This window comes from Dicentrarchus labrax, unplaced genomic scaffold, assembly GCF_905237075.1.
Source record: "Dicentrarchus labrax unplaced genomic scaffold, dlabrax2021, whole genome shotgun sequence".
In the NCBI taxonomy this organism is placed as follows: domain Eukaryota; kingdom Metazoa; phylum Chordata; class Actinopteri; family Moronidae; genus Dicentrarchus; species Dicentrarchus labrax.
In genome coordinates, this window is record NW_026136706.1 from 25,277,608 (window position 1) to 25,294,391 (window position 16,784).

At 40.6% G+C, this 16,784-nt stretch overlaps 1 protein-coding gene across 2 annotated transcripts in view; it reads left to right on the plus strand.

Annotated features, from left to right (window-relative positions):
* The first annotated feature begins 2,972 nt into the window (after positions 1-2,972).
* Positions 2,973-16,784, plus strand: part of kalrna (kalirin RhoGEF kinase a) — a 148,795-nt gene continuing 134,983 nt past the window's right edge. The window contains exon 1 of one of the 2 annotated variants that reach the window (XM_051403569.1): positions 2,973-3,312. In XM_051403569.1, the coding sequence (XP_051259529.1) occupies positions 3,246-3,312 (67 nt within the window). In that variant the 5' untranslated portion in view covers positions 2,973-3,245. The remainder of the gene's footprint in view (positions 3,313-16,784) is intronic. The other variant, XM_051403571.1, reaches the window with a different exon arrangement.

Below are 16,784 nucleotides of genomic sequence, written 5' to 3' on the forward strand. Positions count from 1 at the left end.
TACACAAATATCTGAACTTTTTATTCCTGACATTTTCCAAACAGACTCATTTCTTAGGTTTTAATGCATTTGAGAAAGTTTTTTTTTTTTTTTTTTTTGCATCATTGCGCACCTTCCAAACATCTAGACCGGTGCACATCACGCATGACAGACGTAACAAGACGAAACGGACAAGAGAGGGAGACTCGACCCAATTTGAAGGTTCACTTAGCTTTGCATGGAAACAGCCGGTAGAAATGTCCTTCAGAGGAACCAAGAGAGTTCTTTTCAGAGCCTGTACTTTTCCACTTTTACTTGACTTAAGAAGTTGTATACTTCTACCTTTACCAGAGTACTGTTTTACACAAGTGTCTGCATTTCTACTTGAGTAAAGAATATGTTGCCACCTGTGGTTTGGGTCTAACGTGTTAGCGAATATTTGCCTGCACTCCAGACTCTTTCCAGACTGCATGAATTCAGCATTCTTTTGAGTTTTCTTTGTAGCTGCTTCTCAAATGCACCCCAGTATTCATCCTCTTTTTAGCCTAATTTAGTTTGGTCTTCACTAATTCCTTTCTTTGTTTTGTTTGGTGCTGTGTAGGCAGCATCAACTCTGTTCTGAAACAGCTGTCTGCTGCTGTAAACAGGGTTAATGAGTGCTGAGATGGAACCAAACAATAAATGTGCCATGAAACTGAAACAATTTGCTAAAAGATGCTAACAAGCTCAATAGAACTGAATTTGAATTTGGTGATAATTCCCTACAGGCTTTTCTATGTGAGACAAACCCTTTTACATGAATTAATAATAACATATAGTAGTATAATAGTACAGTAGTTGATTAGCAGCACTAAGGTCAGGGGTATTGTGTGAAGAGGATACTATACTTTTATTCAAACTACAACAAAAACAAAAAGAGTGAATTAAGACATCCGGATAACAGCTGACATACTGTAGTGGTGTTTTTAATGAACGGGCAGGAGAACTGGACCTTAATGGAGCACACATAATTCCCAGTATGTCTCAGCTGCATCAAACATTGTCCAAATAACTGCATCAGCACAGTTACAGTTCACTAAGAACTATTTGTTTCTGCTTTTGTGACCCAAGAGGATGAATCATGTCTAAAGCCTCTTGGTGAAGCTTTAACTTCAGGCCAACAGAATCATTTTCTGCTGTTTTACTGCCATCCTTAAAGCATCTCATTGTTTGGCTGAAGTACCTGATATTTACACACAAGCAGCTGTTTGACATTGGAGATTGATGTGAGTATCTCTAATGTTTTTATGAATCCGATACCAAGACACTGGCTCAGCACTTTCAGGTTTGCCTTTTGAATTGGAAAATTATAGTTTACCCTGTATAGCTATCTTAGGCTTCATACTTAACTGTTTTTGAGTCTCCACATGTGTTTGTGTGTTTCACTAATTCATTGATATTAAACTAAAATTGACTTATCTTCAAATCTGCATTCCTGCTGGTTTCTTCAGCTATGCTCAGCAGAGAAATACTGTATGCAACTATCCCAGGACCATGACTCATAATGCTTCTGGTGACCTTTTGTAAAGTTAAAGGTCCAGTGTGTAACATTTAGGAGGATCTATTGTCAGAATAATTATGTAATAAAATATGTATAGGTTTATGCTTTAATTTGTGTAAAATCACCTGAAAATAAGAAGGATTGTGCTTTTGTTAGCTCAGAATGAGCCATTTCACCTGCAGACGTGTGGGTCGCCTTCCATGGAGTCTGCCATGTTGAACCTCCATGTTTCTACAGTAGCCCAGAACAGACAAACCAAACGCTGGCTTTAGATAGGGCCTTTAGCATTTTTTTTTAAGTTTCGTGGCCACTGTTAGTTGCAATCTGCAACTTCGGCACTAGATGCCACTAAATCCCACACAATGGTCCTTTAACTCACTATTACTTCTATAGCTCAAAATCAGAAACTTGTGTCAGAGGATTTCACAATCTATGCAACATGTGACACCCTCTATCCTTGGACGCTTGACTCGGATAGTAAAAACAACAGAGAGGGATCCCTCTCTCAAGATGGACAGACTGTACAATAAGTGTTATGTACAGGGTGGACAGATGTAGTTTTGATATTGTATAATTACAATATGGATGTCGAGCATCTTCCAGGTGCCAACAAATACTGGTTGGACCTGGACTAAAAACCTGTCCTGTGCCACTGAGACCTGGAAAGAGTCTCCAATCAGTCTTTGGGAGGAAACCAGAGCACCTGGAGGACACCAACGCGGGCATGGCAGAACATGTGTAACCCTGCACAATGTTGCACACAAGGATAGTATTCAGGCAGAGGTAGATGACAGCACACACAATGCTAGAACATAGACAGGAGAGTTAAAGGTCCAGTGTGTAGGATTTACCAGCATCTTGCAGCAGGTCTCTCGACCGAGTCCAACAATATGTTGTAGTTTTTTCTGTGTAACTTCCTCCTCCAAACAAAACCATTGATGAAGTGCACTAGTTCATAAAACGGGTAATTCAAAATCCATCTAGAACGGGCATTGACACTGACACTACCACAGCTAACAGGTGACCAGTCCATTTTTTTTTTTCTGTCTTGGTCTTGACTTGGACTCGAACTTCGTTGGACACGGTCTTGACTCGGTTCTCGACTAGCCCTGGTCTTGAACTCGACAAAGAAACACTAATGAAAACATACCCATGAATATTATATTCCATTTCTGCAAATAGATCCTCCTAAATGTTACACACTGGACCTCTGATGTACTGAGCATGCTCATGGTCCCCAGAGGATGAACTTTAATAATAATAATAATTATTATTATTATTATAATAAATTGCTGTTTGTGTTTGACATTAATATGTGAATGCTTTAACAACAAACACATTATGTCTAGTTAATAAAGGTCAATGGATTGAATTGAGAGAGAGAGAGAGAGAGAGAGAGAGAGAGAGAGAGAGAAGGGTGGGGAGGTACGGGGGGAGAGGGAGGGAGGTAGAGAGACCCTGGCGGACAGCAGCAGGGAAGGAGGTTGGACCGGGAACAATAGAGAGAAACGAAGCCAGCCCTGAAACACCAAACAAACCAAGAGGGCGACAGAAAGAAAGAAAGCTAGCGAGGGGGATGGAGGGAGAGAGAGAGAGAGGAGAACGGAGAACATGTGAGGAATAAAAAAAAAAGACGTGAGGATTTTCCGGAGCGGAGGGCTTTTTTTTTTTTTTTTTAAATTTCAGTCTTTCTTTGTCGGTGGATTGTATTGAACCGGATTCCGGTATGAACCCTGCAGAAGCGGCCGAGGAGGCGCCCAGCGACCCCGACACTGATGCCTTCTACAAAACAGGTAGGAAGAGCGGCTGCAGACCAGACCACTGTGCCACAAAGGCATCAGAAAGTGTCCCGAATGTCACCAAAAGCGCCGTGTGGACAGGCGCATGAAGAGCCAGTGAGGATCAGCAGAATGTGCAGAGAATGAGCAGAGGTCTGTCTGCTCCGGGCTCTCACACAGGAGCGGCCAGATGGGGATCAAACCGTGCACATTCACACAGTTCATGATAAATGTGGCTCTCAGTGTCGCTCTTTGATGTTTAACATGCGTTTGCTGTGTATATTGTGTCCGTGCGTGTGCGCGCCTGTGCGTGCATGTGTGTGTGTGTGTGCAGTAGTGTGAGCTCATGTGTCTGATGCTGATGGTCTCTACAAAAGAAAGAGGAATCATGGAGGAATCACATCATCAGCTCATGGGAACACCAGGAAATCTGCTCATATGCGACTAAATGACGATTTATGTAGTGCTGTTAGAGCTTTAATAAGCAGGCTGTGTGTCTATGTGAGTGTGTGTGTGTGTGTGTGTGTGTGTGTGTGTGTGTGTTTGTACACTGATGCATTTAGAGAAAAACAGCAGATGACAGCTCATTCTGACCAAACTGATCAGAAATGGTCCGAAGGTGGGATAAAAAGTGTTCATATGGTTGTGTGTGGGATATAAGAATGGATGGAAGGGTGTGTGTGTGTGTGTGTGTGTGTGTGTGTGTGTGTGTGTGTGTGTGTGTGTGTGTGTTTTGATGACCAGAGTGTGTGTTTGACACTTCTATTAGAGCATAATAGCTAAACACACAGAGCTGCAGCTGGCAAGTCTTTTTTATTGATCATCATTGATTGATCTGCTGGTCCATCGTGTCTTTAGGCTGTCTGACCAACGGTCTGAAAATCCTTCTTACACTGGCATGAAATACAGAAAAGAACCTCACTGATGCTGAAATAAGCGGGTAATGTTCGGTATGTTTATAGCTGCTGAAACAATTACCAGAGTAGGCTAACTGATCAGTAAGAGCAACGCTGATCATCAGTTTGATCGTCATTTGGGGCTAACAATTAGTTTCATTATAGATTAATCTGCCGATCATTTTCTTGATTAATCCATTCGTTTTTTGGTCCTGAAAATGGTGAAAAATGTTTCCCAAAGCCCAAGGTGTCGTCCTCAAATGTCTTACTTCGTCCACAACCCAATGACATTCAGTCTACTGTCATAGAGGACTAAAGAAAGCAGAAAATATTCACATTTCAGAAGCTGAAATGAGAGAATTTCTTCTTAAGAAATGACTCAGAGATTGATTGGTTATCAAAACAGCTGGCAATCAATTTAATAATTGACAGCTAATCAGTTAATTGACTAATTGCTGCTGCTCTAACAGTCATTGCTCAAACAAAAACTCCACATTTTCTCTGAAATCTGAGACTTTGCTGCTTTTTTTGGTTATATATGATCATAGATTGAATATCTTTGTCAGATAAAAGACAACACCTAGCACTCTGGGAACTTGGGATTTGCAGTTTCTCCATGCTTTTCTGCCATTTTGAAGAGCAATCATCAAAATAATCAACAGATTAATATGTAATGGATGGAAATTGTAAGTTTCAGCCTTAATTGTTCCTTTAGTCATTGATTTATCTGAGCAGTTTTCATTAATGTATCAGCACTGTGCACCTGCACTATAAGCATGCTGGGTTTTGTGAGGGATTCAGTTATGTTTTATGCATTGGAAGCTGTATTGTGTGTGTTGGATAGTGACAGTGCAAATAAGGACCCAAGTGTAAACACAGTGATACAGTGTTATCTCAGGGTAATATGAGTTCACGTTTGTGTGTGTGTGACAGAGAAGGAGAAACAGGGGAAAATAATAAAATAGGTTTTATTAGTTTAAGAAACAGGCAACACATCAGTGACATGTTAGATACACTACACACACCCACACTCCCACACAGTAGCCTATGCAGTGGTGCTGGAGGGGGACACACCCTCAATCTCTGCCAGTGTAATTCAGTTCAATAACTTTATCATGAACAGTCCTGCCAAGGTAGTTTATTAAATCAAACACACACACTCTGGGAGACAGTGTGTGTGTTGTCTACAGTAACAGGCCTCTATGTGTGATCCCCCTCCTCGTCCTGTTTCTCATAATATTAGATGACTGTCAGTTGGAGCACTTCCAGGAGATGGACATGGATGGAAACCTGCTGGTTGACTCATCAGTACAAACAATGAGACAGTGTGCAGGAGAGTGTGATTCATTGAAATCTGGTCAAAGGTACAACAACTGTAGGAGAGAAGTCAAGTACGAGTCCCAGAGAGCTCTGATGGAAGAAAAGAGCAGCTATTGTCGAACACCTTGGCCGTTCTGCTGATGGCAAACAGAGGTCTTAAGACCCAGTGTGTGTGTGTGTGTGTGTGTCTAGTGCCTACCAATCGTGTGGCGAATTCCAAATGCAAAAGTATTTGCCACTAACACACGTATGCCCCTTACTTCAAGGACATGCCTTACCTGAAACAATGCTCTCCCCCCATTCTCCTCCGTAGAGACGCAGAGGACAATATAGAGCACACAGAGCTTTAATTCTCTGCCTGATTCTCCAGCCCAAAGCTGCTGCTGGGAGTCGGGCTCGGACAGAATGAGATCTTTTTTAATAAATGTGTGTTTAATAATTTATTATTAATCAAACTGTAATTAATGAGTGAATGTCTTTTTTATTTTTTCTAACATAATTTGCACTATATTATATGCACAACTTTTTAAAGTGGAAATTCTGGTTCGGGTCGGGCTGGAAACTGCTTTTCGGGGTTGGGTTGGGTCCGATTTTCTGGGCCAAGTCAGAGAACATACAGTAAAGAGTTTCATAGATGGGTGTTTACCAAACTGATTATTATTTCTTTTTAATTCAGGGATCATATTCATATTGTAAGGAGAACCGTCTAGACCTGCTCTTAGTGTCCTTAGATAACTTCTGGTATGATTTGGCACTGTACACATAAAATTGAATTGAACTGAATATTATTCACATTTACATGTTTTTTTCCTATCTTTTCCTTTTCTGACAAAATGCCTTGTTACTGCAGTGCTGAAAGAGGCTCCAGAAAAATGTTTGATCTCATATCTAAAGAAATAATAATGTCTCCACAGCTACACAGGATAGAATAAATGGAAAAATCTGAATTTAGTTTTTTATTCTGTATCAGAATCATTACACCTGCAGCTTTAGTCAGAGCTTTTTGCTTTGTAGTGTTCCTTGACGTAGAGGACACATTCTATTGAGAAGATGATCCACATGTAAAAGCAAAATGTAATGATTTTTGTCTGCATGAAGAACAAAAGCTGCCTGCACACATTAAAATGCACCGCTGTGTCTGAACAGCTGTGAGAGCGAGACAGGGAGGGATCTGTCTTCAGTACAGAGGAAATTAGAGGTGGCTCTGTATCACTCCTTCATTTCTAACAGAAATTCCACATTATTGAGTATCTGCCAGTACCGACACCAGTCTGATACTATACAAAGCTGTTGATGAGCTGATCACAGTTAGCATGTTCCTGACATTGTTAAAGCAGCCATATTCTTTTAATATGCCATTGTTTAACATCCCCCCCCAATTGCTCCTGTAATGGATTCCTTCTTGTGGAGTGCCTCTTTTTGCAAAACTGAATTCAGGCAGAGTGCTGTCAGACTGAGTAATAACACAGGACACACATGTGAGCCTCATGCTGACTTTTCTCCCTGGTGCTTCTTGCTTCTATTGACAGCTTTTCCATATTCCTGTGCACGGTGCTTCTGCAAGTCTTCAATCAGATTTATGATATTGACACTAGACCAGTGCTGCAGTGTAACATAACGTACATAATGTAATGTGACACAAGATGCACATGGTGTTCAGTAACACATGGCGGGTTCAGGCAGGGACAGAAGTGCCATATAACGGGAGAGGAAGAGGAGTTTGCAGCGTCTTGATTTGTAATCATCCGTCGTATTGATTAGTTGGAAGTTATTTATTCCGTGTTTTGAACAGCGAGACTGTGTGATGTTACACTGTGTTTAAATAAATTAACTACATTTTAAATGTTGTAACATGTATTACAGCGTGTGCGTATAATTTAACAGGTGGCTGTTATATATTTATATTATTAATTGTTAATATATTTAAATAAGTTGAACAACAAGCTGGCTAATGGCTTGAACAAACAACAACTAGTCAGCTAGGAAAATCTTTAGGCGGGAACGGTGCTGGCATCGATATTTTCTCACACCCCTAATTAGAGGCATCTTGTTGTTCTGCCAAAACCAACATCCCTTAAAAAACTTTCTACTTTATGCTGGCAAAGGAAAACCATAAAATATGGATGAAACAGTGGATGGAGAGCAGGCCTGGGCAATAAAAAAAAATTGCTGTATGTATCGACAATAGACAATTCATCAATAGCAATAAGGTCATTATTCAATAGAATAACGATAGTGTCACCATTATGGGTGTGAGAAAATATCAAAAAATATCAAGATTGAAAAAAAGTGATACATATTGTATTGCCAGATTCCTACCAATACACAGCCCTAGTCACCATGAAATCACATAACGAATGTGCCCTGGCTCATAAACAGCATATCCCCCTAGTCCCTGATGGAGAGGAACTCAGCTCCAATAGTGGATGACAAAACATTAACATTAAAATTATTACCTGTGTGCCTTGATACACAAAGTGGATAAATTCAACCTCTTTTTGTCCTGGCCCTTGCTAAAGAAAGGCACATTTTATATAAATGTATAATATATCGGCCAGCCCTAACAGAGAGACAGGGACAGCAGGGACTGTAAACAGCAACGACTGTGGGGGCTGGAACTGTACACAGTGCGGTCAACTACAGCTGAGAGGCTGTCTGCACTGAAACCTGATCAACTGGATTATTAAATCTTTCTTGCCATTTGCTTTTTTATTATTAGTTCCTTTGCTCACACACAACGTATCAACAGTGGCCATTCCAGAAAATAAAAATAATAATAACAGCGACTATATCAGAGGACAGAGCGTTAGCATCCTTCAACACCACAAACTGTATGATTCTATCTATTGACTGTCAACGGCAGCTAAATGAAGTGATCACAGAAGAAAGTTGGCTTTATTAGTTGTGACTCCCAAATCAGAACTACAGTGTAACGTCTCAGCTGTCACAGACTGCTGGTAGAATTTTGATACAGTTTATATAAAAGCTTGAAAAAGCTCCAATCAAACTGATTTTACTTTACGTAGATTTACTTTTCCCCGCATGTGTCACAGTGCGCTGTTAAAAAGTGATATTTATCTACTTAAATTTTGTACATATATAGGAAACGGCTGTACCACTGAGAGAAGATAGAAACACTAAATGGAAATTAGACCCATTTTAAGCAACAGCAGAGAATTTAAAGAGTCAGAATATATAAGTATGCATCATCTGCCAGACGGGAGTCTTCAGACACACACACAAATACACACTCTGTGCAGGCAGCGCGGCTGCTCAATGTTATGCTAATCAGCCATTTATAAATAGGGTCCTAAATTATCAGACGGAAACAGGAAGTGACACACACACACGCATTCAACCTACACACACACGCAATCAGAGTGTTTATCAGACAACTGACGCCAGCTGTCTGTCAATAGCTGCTGCTGTTGCTATGCTACCAGATTAACTGTAAATTGCTATTTTCTCATTTTATTGGAGTGACAGACATAACAGGCAGACGTTAGTGATGTCATTCCGGTCCTTGTCGTGTTAGGAACAGGTGAAGCACAGCAACTCTTCACACAGGCATGCTGGGAGATTAAGACTACCTTCACACCAAGTGGCACCATGGCTGTCCAAGTGCTAAAAACAGAATCTCACTTTATGCTGTTTCTCCATAGAATCCCATTAAAAAGGCCTTCTTCAAATACACAGTTAATACATCATCTAATTTTTATGATTTCATACCGTTACTGTTTGGCATTAATAGCTGCCTTTTCTCGTGAGATTGATTCCCAGTGTGTGTTCTTCATATTCCAGCAGTAAGGAGTGAAGCAAGCGCTCACAGTGTGCATGAACAGGTAATTAGAGTTAATTTTCTCAGCTAATCAGCTGAAAGCAATGAGTAACGTCTGCAGCCATGGAGACGTTGAGTAAAAACCAAAAATGGCTGCTTCAGCAGCGGTTCAGTAAAGCTTGCACTCTAAGTGGCCATAGAAAAAGTACTTTGTTTGCTATGGTGTATGCATGAGATACAGTTTGTTCCCATATTTGGTATAATTTGGGCCACAAGATACAATTCGTTCTCACATGTTGGCTCATTCATGCGCACCAGAGTGTATATACCGTAGACAGCACAACAGACAAGCCTTTCTCCCCAAAGCATGAAGTGCAGTGCACCTGCTTCAAGTATTATGTGAGGCATGTTTTGGGCATCCAGATGTTACATACACTTATCTAGTGCACATTAATGAACTAAAACGTGGGAACAAATTGCATTTTGTGGGAAGGAATTGTTTCTCACACACAGTAGCATATTGAGCGCTCAATGTAGTAAAACGTGACTGTAACATGTATATTCTTTCTCTCTATGGCCACTCCAGGGCTCTGTAGATTTGCATCCAACAATTTCTGTAACTTACCAAATCTGACAATCACGCCCCCTTTACGCAGTGATTGACAAGGTGTGCAAGAAGGCATGGATTGACTTTCTTATTCTTTCATTCTTCACAATTACTTTGTGGAAAGACTGTCCAGAAATGTATGCAGTCATCCACAATTCATTGCATCAATAGTAGAAAGACATGACAGTTTTTGGAAAATGTACAAGGGTACCAGTGGGATGCACTAAGGATGATGCCGTGATGGCAGGCAGAGTATGTGGCCATTCGGACACGTATGAACACTTTTTCCATTAGACATAATCGGATGACATGTTGAAGATGTAATGATCCACCATCCAACTTTTTTTTTCCAACAGTGATTCCAATACCTCAGCATCTACAGATGAAGAGAATACCAGTCTGACCTCTTCAGACATGTTGTTCCCGCACTCTCTGAGTACCGGTCTGATACCAGTGCCCTCTCTCTTTGAAAAAAAAACTGCATACCTCACTGAGTGGAACTTGTTGGAATCATTTTTATAGGAGGTAAAATGATGCCAGGGATTGCTGTGGCACTAAGAACTGAGTCAGCGTCTTTCTGTGACTGAATGAACGTAACCGATACAGGAAACAATGATTTCTATAATGACAATGATGAAGACACTGTATTTAATGTGGATCAGTTACGTCCGGCCGATTCCCGATCCGCCTAATCTGGTCAGTATCAATGCTGAAATCTGATTGGTGCATTCCTAGTAAGACTTATTTAGTTTGAAGCATAAGTCCTTAAGGCAAGACCTCATTTCACCAGAGATCTTATTTCACTCTGAAAACAAACATTACTGACACTGAGGGTAAAACTCTGAGGAGAGAACTTATTTCACCCTGAGGAGAAACAAAGAAAAACACTTCTTTCCTGCTATCACAGGTTTCCTTCACTGCCGAGGGAAGGCTTGAAAGAATTTATACTTATGGTTGACATCACAGATAGAGTGTGTGTGTGTGTGTGTGTGTGTGTGTGTGTGTGTGTGTGTGCTTTCAGCAGGACATCTAAGAATGACTTTGTTGGCCTGAGGATGGAAGCGTATGTGTGTTCCTGTGTGTTTCAGTGCTTTGCGAACAGAGACATTACATGGATGAATGAGCAGTAATCCATTCATTCACACACACACACACACACACACACACACACACACACACACACACACCTGCTTCCTCCAGGCTTAGAGCCAGATTAACCTGCAATATAAGCACTCAGAGAGACAGAGAGGGGGAGAATGTGGTTTTGTTTGGTAGGGTTTAGTATTGAACATAATCAGAATCCCACTTTCATCAAGACGTATTTTGGACAGTCTCATCAGGTGTCATTAAAATCAATTATGCAGAGGGATTAAAGCCAATGATAAAGGCTGTTTAAATACAGCTTAATGAGATCACACTCAAAGTAACACTACTTGCACTAATACAAATCCTCTAGTATTGCCAACGCTCACACTGATACCTCTGATCATGTGCTGCCATGAATACATATTAATATTTACTGAACATCTGTGCATGTAGCTGCACAGCTCAGCACAGGTGAGTTTAACACCAAATTAGTTACATTGTTCCTATTTTTATTTTGTTTTGTAAGATTATTTTTGGCCAGATTGATTTGCCTTTATTGGATAGTTGTCAGCGTACAGACCGGAAACATGGGAAGCGAGGTATGACATGCAACAAAGGTCACCATCTGGAATCGAACTGCTAAAATTGCAGTTATATGCATCTTAATCACATGACTGTGGCTGTTCTGACTAGTTGCTGTTGCTAGAGATTTGAGAAATGCTGGCTAAAGGAGATCAACGTATATTAGAGCAAATGGGGCGAGCCTCGTGAGGCTGACCACAAGTATTTATTTATTCCTTCATGTATGTATTTATTTATTTTTACTAGGACAATGCACATTAATCCACCACACTGTAAATGTTCTAGTGTTAGCCAAAAGGTTGTGGTAGCTGAATGCATTAGGGATTTACTTCTGGGGCAACCTGCTGGCTATTGCATTATTCAGAGACAGCATTGAAGTGATTAATGTAAACTTTAAAGTTCATTTGTAAAGTTACAGGCAGCTCACATATATGGAGTCCATGTTTCTCTAAAACTCTCGTCTCAAAAGACATTTTCACATGTTGCAGTCAGAAAAGCACAGGTGTTAGCCTACTAATAAAATGAATGATGGCTGAATTCCATTTAGCTGCTTTGGTTTCAGGGTCCTGCTATTGTGCATGATGGCTCACTATAAAGGGTGGAACACATGAATAGAACAGAGCCATATGTTATTAGTATTAATCTAGAAAGAACCTTGAGTAAAATACGTAACAGCCCAACAGAAATATGACAGCAACCTAAAATATTATTTTACAGGTGCGAGTATCATCAGAGTAAAATGTGTCAATATCCGCAGTTGTACAACAACTTTTACAAAATTTAAAGAAACATGAAATGTATAGTACAGTACTTAACTCATTGTTTTATTCCATGCAGTCTTCTTATTCGCCACAACATTGCGCCTCCATTACCCAAAATGCAACTCATTTGGAGATTTTGGTTTGCTATACTAGTAGCGACAAATGTAGCCCAGAGCAGCTAGCCTCAAGCAGAGATAAGGAGCAGCCTGCTCACTTATTTCTAACGGCACGCCCCAGCCAACGCTTTTTTCAATGTTTAATTTAGTGCTGCTCTCTCTGGAGCCACAAATGGTTATAGTCTACAACTTTTTTCAAATATGCAGTACTCCCCCAGCCTGTAAACTTTAATGTTTAAAATCACAAGTTGCCCTTCAACCGTGTACTCCTGGCCCCCAGCAGAAAGTAATGAACAGAGGTCAAAGTGAATTGTTACAGCATTCTTCAGCTATGTTCCAACTCCCTTCTATAAACAATGAGCAGAAATCCAGAATCTATCATAAGGAGACAGCAAAAACCTGTTGAAACTAAAATTGCTCCTCTTACAAGACAAGACTCTTATCTCTATGAATATGTAGTCATCTAAAGTTTCAACATGCATACTAAATTATTTTCAGTACACTTTTAGTAGCACTCGTGAATTGTGTAAGTATGTAGTGTTGAACATTTTCTTTGAGTTTATGGCGGACCAGCAGCACACTTTTCAATTGCCATGGAGTCAAAGGGATATCATCAGGTCAAGCTTGCAGTTCACAGCAGGGACACACCACTACCATCTGGGAATATCATGCTATTAAAATGTAATTTCTTAAGGCAGCTTTGGTATGGGGCTAATCCCCCCCAGTTGTGTGATCAGTCAGTTAACAGTTAATGCAGCTGGTGCATCCGCAGAGGCTTGTCCTTTTGAGCTTGGTGGAAGTATTATTGGTGGTAGCACGGATGTAGCATCTAATAGTGCTGCTAGCAGCAGTGAGTTCCTTTACATGTACAGTATTAATGTACGTACAGTTACAGTATAATTTTGGTGTCCTGTTTACATGTTTTTAAAACTGATATTCTGCTTTATGAAACAGCTAGTATACTTCTTAATGGAAACAGACACTGTAGCAACACCTTATCTAGTATATGTAGTAGTTAGTCATTAAAATGACAAGTATGATGATAAACAATGTAAGTATCAGGATCAACGCACTGGATTCAAGTCTGATAATGGAAATGTTGCGGATACACTGCGTCACTGCTCACGTCTTTCATTATTTGGGATAAGATGAAGACAAATCCAGCAGAGTGGTAAATGCAGTAATAAATGCAGGGTTCATCCTCCAACTCCTGCTGGCACAGAAATGACAGAGTGGCTGGATGTCAAAGAGTCAAAACATGCAGATGTTAAAACTGATGAATCTTAGAATCGTGTATATAGGCATATGACCAGGTTTCTTCATCTTCCATGTAAACACCACATCCAGAATATAAAAACTTGGATTAGACTCTGGCGTGCTTGGAAATATAGCCAATTTAGTGTCAGTGCCCATTTAAGTCCACTCCAAGTACAGTCTTTTATCTTAATATTGTTCTAACTTTCAGTTTGTGATTTGTTATGGCCATTATTTTTCTCTATAATACAGAATTCATCTTATGTAATATGTTTGGGTAGGAGTGCTTCCTGGACTGGTTTGAGGTGCTCTTTAAAATCAAAAGAACACTCCAAGTTTCTCTCCTTTTAAACAATTAAACTCCGACAAATTGCGATGGCTGGGTGCTGAAACGTGTGTTTAGGTCTAACTTGACCATGCCATGACAATAAAGGTGTTTTTTGTTATAAAGGAGAGTGCTTTGGAGTTTTTTCTTGTGATCTTTATTTTGATGTTTCAGTTTATATCGGAGGGGTGTAATGTGGGTCCTTTGTGGCCAGTGGATTTCTGTTTTGAAATGAGAACCAAAATCGGGAAACGAGCTGTTTCCTGACTACCATTTACAAACAGGGGAACGGGCCACAAAGTACACTGACTCTCAAGGATACACAGAGTTAGTTAAAGGATATAGCTGGCAATATTCTATATTTTGGTTAGTTTCAGCAAATTCTATGGAAAGACCAAAACCAACAGTGTGTTAGTCCATCTCTCAATACTTTCTGACTCCCCTACTCTGCTGTGACACTCAGCCCCAGGCCCGTTTGTTCCCACTGAGGACGTAAATCTTAAAAACAGGTAAAAAATATATACTTATGTTTTTAGAAATTCTTTGGCTAAAAGAATGGCTAAAAGATTGCTACTTTAGGTTCACATTGTTTGAACAGGAGTAAGTGTTGCATTTGCTTGGGACTATTTTCAGCCACATTTGGTGGGCTTGGAAGTATTTATAGTAGCAGTTGGACAGTGTACGTGGGATTGACTCAAAATATGTCGCCTAGTGCAGAGGTGTGGCTCACTGATGTGTTTCAGTACAGTCAGTAGGATAAATGCTGCACTTGTCAATGGACTTTTTTCATCCACTTACTTTAAATGTGCGAATATGCAGGTTGGAGTAAGAACCAATGGGGCGGTACTGATAGAGTGCCAACAGTTCCAACTGCTTGAGTGAGTGGTGGAGTGTCCTGTTCCTTTAAATGAGGCCTCAGTCCTGAGTCATGGTGAGGGAACTTGGAGGGAGGAGCTACACATCTATTATTGAAGAGTGAGTGTGTGTGTTAGTGTGTGTGTGTGTGTGTGTGTGTGTGTGTGTGTGTGTGTGTGGAACAATCAGATGCTGCTGCTGCTCAGAAGAGAGGCAGGGATTCCCTCCCTCCATCTCTCTCTTTGTCTCCCACTCACACACCCAGTGTCAAGAACAGCAGCAGATGGGTGTGAAGAATAAAGTGTGTGTGTGTGTGTGTGTGTGTGTGTGTGTGTGTGTGTGTGTGTGTGTGTGTGTGTGTGTGTGTGTGGATGTTGGGGGGACAGACCCAGAAGAGAGAGACAGAGAGAGAGAGAGAGAGAGAGAGAGAGAGAGAGGCAAGAGGCAGCTTAAGTGGATTAGCCCTTATTACCCACCGGGGGACAAATGAGAGAGAGAGCCACAGGGACGGAGAGAGAGAGAGTGTTAAATAGATAAATACAAAGAAAAGGATTTCCTCTCCTCCTGCTCCTCCCTTTGTCTCCTCCCTCCTTAAAAGCTTTCTAGTCTTCGGACAGCTGCAGCCATATGGTGTGCGCGTGTGTCCGTGTATGTGTGTCCGCGTATGTGTGTGTGTGTGTGTGTTAGTGTAATGAGCATCCGTTTTGGCTATAATCTATCACAAAGACATTTTACAGACATGTATGTGAGTGTGTGTGTGTTACTAGCTGATTAGTGGTGCTAGCTAATAGACCATGATGTTATTCACTGCTGTGGGCAGGTGTTTGCCTTTGCCTTTGTGTGTGTGTGAGACAGGGACAGGAAGCTTTTATCCTGATTGACAGAGCAGCACAGAGCTGTTAAAAGCCACAGATAGACTGTTAAGTAAAATGGAAAATAGAATTTGATTCTATTATGATTTAAAATGTTTTTAATTCCAAAATTAAAAAGCACAGAATCGCAAAACTATCTCAGAGGACTTTGCAACACAACACACCTTCTAAGATCAGACTGCAGTGGACAAAGATAGTGACCAAGAAATAACCCTGGACCACCATAGACATAAACTACCACATTAACTGCACTGCTGGTGTCAGGAAAGGTTCCAACTAGATTTTCTCTTCAAATAAATAAGCCATTTTTAAGTTAATTTTGTGCCTTGGTGAAGATTTGAAAATGAATTATTATAAAAGCCTTGTTCACTTTGGCTGATTTTCAGCTTGACTATGGGCAGAGCTAGGCAGCAAATGGGCTGACTTCACTAATGTCCATAAAACCGAAAGAATCATGAAAGTGGAAGTTGTCCTGCCCTAACTGGTGCAGCAACGATCCAGGGAGGAGGCCGGTCTGGCTCTATCCTTTTTTCCAAAATCAGCATTTTCTAACTGTAGTAACTAAAAAAGATGAGAGGGAGTGATACATCCCAACGCCAGGCTTTAAAACATCCCCTCAGAAACCTACAGCATCTTTATCTGCTGTATGTAGAAGCCAAATAGCTTTCGTTATGGGCATGTCTCCAAAGCTCCTGAGGAAGTGTAGATTTATTGGCTGATGACGTTTTTAAACAGATCCTATATGTTAATGCCTACTGGTTGGGTTGTAGGTTTTAGGGGGTTTTCAAACATATTCGCTCTTGTCCGATTTAGTGAACAATTTGGTAAACCTTTGATTACGTTTTTGGTTCAGGAAAAGAAAGAAATGCATAATTGTCACATGGCTTTTAATGACACGTAATCAATCAGCTCTGACTGGTTTAACAATCAGAGAATCCTCTCATTGGTCAGATGCGTCTGGAGTGAAACCGAGAAAGTAAATATGGTAAATAAGGTCCAGAGGAAGGTCCTATTTTCCCAAATATCAAGAAGCCA